Source organism: Hyposmocoma kahamanoa, unplaced genomic scaffold, assembly GCF_003589595.1.
Source record: "Hyposmocoma kahamanoa isolate Upper Pololo Valley unplaced genomic scaffold, ASM358959v1 175, whole genome shotgun sequence".
In the NCBI taxonomy this organism is placed as follows: Eukaryota; Metazoa; Arthropoda; class Insecta; order Lepidoptera; family Cosmopterigidae; genus Hyposmocoma; species Hyposmocoma kahamanoa.
The window spans coordinates 1230240-1236175 of NW_020653685.1; the positions used below are offsets into that span (position 1 = coordinate 1230240).

General features: G+C 39.1%; 1 protein-coding gene across 1 annotated transcript; it reads right to left on the minus strand.

The window, feature by feature from the left end:
• Window positions 1–1774: 1774 nt before the first annotated feature.
• On the minus strand, window positions 1775–5047 carry LOC113225802. The gene is made up of 2 exons (XM_026458241.1): window positions 4711–5047; window positions 1775–4342 (listed from the first exon to the last, which is right to left on the minus strand). Exons 1-2 carry the CDS (start codon window positions 5039–5041, stop codon window positions 3411–3413), a joined length of 1263 nt encoding a protein of 420 aa, XP_026314026.1. The 5' UTR covers window positions 5042–5047; the 3' UTR covers window positions 1775–3410.
• Window positions 5048–5936: the final 889 nt, after the last annotated feature.

The following is a 5936-nucleotide window of genomic DNA, read 5'->3' on the forward strand; positions in this document are numbered from 1 at the left end:
AATGTCATTCAGCTGCTTGTTTATAAGTCTAGTGCAAATGGCGAGTAATACAAAAACAAACATTGTTCTCGGCGACATCGTCAATGTGCGAGATCTGTAAATAACAATTGAAGCAAGCGTATTGACACGAGAGAGCAAGAACTATTAGCGGCAAAAATCTTGATGTTTCCATATTGCCAAATCCACTTTCCCGTAAGTGCTACCTCCTGCGCATTGGCGCGGTGAGATAGAACATATTTATTTTTGAGAGTATTCAATTCATTATTCGTGGTGAAAGGATTTGCCAATGGGCGCTGATTTTTGATCAGGGGCTTTACCATGAACTCTTATTACAGTTCAATATAGGTTCGTAACGACAAAAAATCGGGATGGTGATAATAAGCACTTCATGTAGCGCTGTCCCACAATGATTCATTTTCGGTCCTGAACTGAATCGTAATAAGAATCCATGGTAAGGCCCCAGGGTGCGCCAGACTGACAGGAAAAAAATGGTACGGTTTGCGAAGAGGCTCCTTTCGTGCACACTGCCATTATACAACTGACAATGTTAGATACGCAATTAGCTAAAAATGTCAAAATTACAAAAAGATGCAGTTTAGGTACTTTTAGAAGTAGATTCCTATTGCAATTTCATATGGTTTAATACGATTGAAAATCATTATTATAGGTAACAACGTCGAAACAGTTATTCTTATAAATTACTTCACGGAATAAATGATTCATAAATTCAGCTCCCTGCGGTCACGTACGAAACAGCTTGGTGTGCCTTTGAAGGACTACATCGTGTGTTTTAAAATATTCAAGATGAGTGTTGCTAAGTACACAGATATCCAAATGTTTCAGGCGCCGCACATTTTCTGAACATATCTCTTTCGAACTGTTATCCCCCTAACATAAGACCATAGCTAAGCACGAAGGAAGTGTAGGTAGCCTTGAAAGACCGTGAGCAATGCTTCTCGAGAGACAATTTGTGTTAGTCGTCGTAGACCGCAAAAAAATCTATTGAGTGTAAAACAAGTCTGTTCGTAATTTTGTTTTCGGTTAAAGAACTTCCTAAATTAAGTTGGTTTCACCATCAACAATTCAAAGACAAAAGTCATGATCGTCGACATGACCGGACATCTAGTTCTTACAATATCAGGCTTCTTTTTCTCATTATGCGAAATCTGGTACATTATGGATACATTACTACAACCGAGTAGATAGGTCAATTTGCAAGATAAGTACCTACGTCTGGAACTCATTGTATCATGTCGTAGCGTTATAATTAAAATTCGGAAATTTCGACCTTCTGTAGACGAAATCTGAATTAGATATTTTTGCAATCGAAATACTTACATAATGTACCTTAACGTGGCGTAAAAGATGAATTAATGCAAGAAAGACATAGTACCGGGGATACGGGGATACAATGGTTAACAGCGCTGTTCTGTCACGCATTGTGCGTATGAGCCGGTCCGGCGAGGTGCACTTGCTGGCCTTCAGGCGCGCAGACGCAGTACTTACAAAGGTAGTTATTGAAGTTACATAAAAAAACATCAATCTGTCAAGTTGTCTATTTAGGGTGTTTATGTACCCGAACGTAAGGCGTATATTCTAGATAGCTAAATACCATTGTTATAGGTTATAGATGAAACAACAAATAAAAATAAAAAAGTAGTTTACTTATCCACATTAATATAACAATTGCATGTTTTAAATAATATCCTTTGTAGTTACCTATTACAAAAAATATAAGTTTTTCTTACGTCTTTTGTAAATAGGCGATTAGAATTATTGTAATCCTTGCACATTTGTATAAAAAAATAAGAATTATATTTTTATTTATGTATTTAATCATTTAAATTAATTCACGCAGAACTCTGGTTCAACAAAAGTTTTGTGTGTGGGAAGACATTTTATAAGAATAATATTGTCGTAAAGCCAAAGTTGCTTGTTTATAAATACAGAATAAGTCTCAGGTAATAATAACCTACGTATGTAATTTACACCTAGGTATTCTAGACTTTTCATCGAAGTAACTAAATTACTTAAATATAAAGATAATAAGATTAGTTGTGTATTTCAAGTAAAACAAACTTGATCAGTTTAAATTTCAAGTTTTTAGCGACGACGACGTTTCGGTGTGAGCAGATACATGAGCATTGAAACTGTCGTCTTTTCGCCAATGTCGAACGGGCTGGGGCGGGGGCCTGTCGACAAATTAGGAAAGGAATTAAATCTAATCGCTTTACATTTATTCATTGGTCGAGTGCGTTGCGAAAGTGCGATTCGGTTGAAATAAACGGCTTAGTCCGAATCAGGCGCGACATGTCCACGGCGTATATGGACAGACGTGTCCATCGCACAGGCGCTGCTGCTGCGCAGGCGCCACCATGTGTGCTCACGATCACCATATGGCATTAGACCAGCTTACACAATTCCTCTGAACTATACTCACCACCAGTACCCTTGTATTCTTCATATTACTTTTGGTATATTAAATAAAACCGTAAGCTTTCAGATGAAGTTAAGAAAATGTACAGAGCGGTTGCAACAGAATTGTATTGACAACATATTTTGGTTATTGCCAGCTATTCATTAATTTATTAATTTTATTGTTGTATTGTACCTACTGTACTGGTAGTGAGTATAGCTCATAGGAATTGAGTACTTCTATTTAGAAGGTGGTTAGATTTATCTGTCCACATACTAAATAGAAAAAGTATAACAACATAAAACTGATAAGCAACTAAACTGAAAGTATAAGTAACTACAGTGTTAAATAAGTAGATCGAAAATTCAATTTTTAACCGACTTCAAAAAAAGAGGACGTCCGTTTGTATGTAGTGGGTGAGGTAAATTCAATTTCACATACTTTCCGTTAACCGATTTGAATTAAACATTGCACTTATGAAAATAAAATATTATGGTGACCTAGAGCTGATCTGATGATGGAAATATTATGGACATCTTCTTAATGAATTTATGAATATTTGTACGCGCATACAAAATCCTATTTCAGTAAATGTACCTACTGTGATGCCACAGTCATGGTACCAATCTCCTGAAACTTTTCTCTGATCCGAAAACCTAAACGGTACAAAGAACAGAACGTTTTTGCAATACTTTGGTTTGTAAAGTGGATAATCCCGGAATGGAATTAAAAATACTTACAAAGCAAATAAAAGACGTAACATAATAATAATATTTTTACAATTACAAAATTTTACTTTTAAATACACTAGCGTAGGAGCTGATTTGATCATGTAAATGACAGACAGATGAGACGAACTCCCCAACAGTATACAACTACGTAGCATTTGGGCTCACGTGATTCTTATTGAGGCAACCGCGGTAACGAACATAGCGAAAGCGAACGGACGAACTTTTGAGGTCGTTTTTTTAAAAAAGTATTTAGACTACAATCATCACTTATTCACTATATATCTCTCAACAAATTCTTCAATGACGTCGACCTGCCTGTCTCTGTACACGGGACACTGCTTTCCGTATTCGATGACGGGCTGGTTGCGGTCCTCGAGGTACCTATCGTACGTGAGAGGGTCGTCGAAGTACCGCGAAGCCGCCACTGGCGACATCAACACGTACGGGAAGATGCCTATAGCTAAAACGTAAGCAAACATCCGGGATTTCTCACACCACGACAAAAACTCCTCATACGTGTACCCCAACTCTTTTAGTCTGTGCTTCGTCGCGTCGTCCAAAGATTCCGTGAACACGGAATAGTAATGTTCGAATACTTTCATCTCGTTTTGCTCGCGAAAATTTCTAGTTGTCGTCAAATACAGAAAGATGTTCAAATCAAACGCTGGTGGACCGTAACGTAAGCACTGGAAATCGATAATCAATGCGTTCACAGGTACACCGTCGGCATACTTGAACATGATGTTGTTTATCCAAAGGTCTCTATGAATAAGAACATTCAGAGTATCGTTGTAATCTCTAAAACTGCCACTTGACTCGATGTACAGTTTGGTCAATTTCTCTTCCAGGTCGGGGATATTGTCGTTGTTGTATTTCTTAGAAAATGTATGAAGGAGGTTAGCGGAAAGTTTTCCACACGCTCGAAGCCATGGACTGTCATAGAATGTAGGTTCTTTCATGAGGTGTCCGTATTCATCGAGGAAGTTGTAGGGACGTTGACGATTGACACTTTTTTTAGTGGCAAAGTTGGCGTACGAAGAGTGAAAACGAGCGATGGATGCCGTAACAGTTAAAACATGCGGCAAATCCAGAGTGTCGAGGTAGTGGCGTTGTGTGTAGCCAAAAACGGTTTGGTCCGGCATCACCAGAAGAGATTCGTTGAAGATGTAGGCTTTAGTGCGCCAAGGATTTGGACCTGGAACGAAATGCGCGAATTGGATAGGGTCGTAAGCATAGTCGTAACATCTCGATGTTGCGTAATATTCGGTTCACAAAACATCACAAAACAAAATGATAGTAATTAAGCGGTTACTGTCAAGTTAAAGTGTACAAAAGTTGAACATTAATTCAAAAGCTGATTTCTAAAGTGTTTTTAACACCAACCAAAATATACTTATGCCACGGCGACCACGTTACCCCGCCGCCGCCGCGCCGCGCGCCGGTCGAAAAACCATCAGACGCCGCCGCCGCCGTCTACGATTTTGCGACCAGCGCATCTCTAGTATAGCTGGTATATTCTAGTATACCTAAACCTATTAAATAAATTTTGTAAATAAAACTCACCGTGATCACCTCCAATGTTTTCGAATACCTGGAACGTGAGCATCTCGCGTCTGAAAAAGTTCCCTTTATCAATAAACGACGCTTTGTTCTTATTCATCAGCGGCATTGTCTTCACGAACAATTGTACCGTTTTGATGCTCTCGCCAACCCGCACGTGCAGCGTCGTTCTGTAATGGTCTCCGAGGAAGCCGGTTAGCCCTTCCGCAGCGCGTTGCAAGTCGCATCGTAGCAACTGCCACGACTCGTTCCCCAATACTTGCTTTAATATGTGATGGACCTGAGAGTCCGTGAAAACTTGTCTGATGTTGCTGCAAACCTCGCTACTCGTCATGACTCCGACCGCAACACGCACTGAAGGTACAGGAATAACTTGCAGCCTCGTATAACAGTTCCGTTTTATATTGCCTCTTATCTAACAGTTTTGTTTCCATTAATAGGTTATCTTTGTTTCATCTCAATTGATAACTAACTATTACAATGCGTTTATTATAACGCGCGAGTCCGGACTTTGCTGCCTCGTAATAAGTACTTGGAAAACGCAAACCAGAACCGCATGTGTGGAACATGAGCAAATAATGGCAAGAGACATCAAGTGTAATTTATTGGAGTTATTTTTGTGCCATGTATGCCTTTGTGAGTTGAGGCTCGGAGGACTGCGACAAGGAGCATTTTGCAGTGCACGTGTTGTAGGAAAATGCTCTACATTGAACGACGTTAAATAATTAAATATGAAGAACAAACAATTGCTGTCTTTGCGTCTGATATTGGAATATCTATTGACGTCATCGCCACAACGTCTAAACAGATCACCAGTATTTTGTTTTTGTGGACAGACATGGTACCTACTCGCCTATTCGTTTTTTATACTAAATATATGTTATAATTAGGTACATAAGATTTATTTTACATAGGCCATAATGTTAATACCTAATGTATAAACAGGGTAGGAAAGATATAACTCTTAAGAACTGTGGCGCAAATACGTAGAAGAAAGAAACATACCTGACCATCTCAACTCGTATTTTTGAGTGTTATGTCTAAATTTAACATTGGTGTGGATGAGCGGCGTTCGATGCTATACTTGAGTGACGTACGGAGTGCTAATGTGCTGTGTGACTGACCGACAGACCGACAACACATGTCCACTACAACAGCAGCATATAAAACAATTGACTGTATCACCAAAGGCATCGATGCCAAGTGTAAATAGCTGGCATATTCTGCGA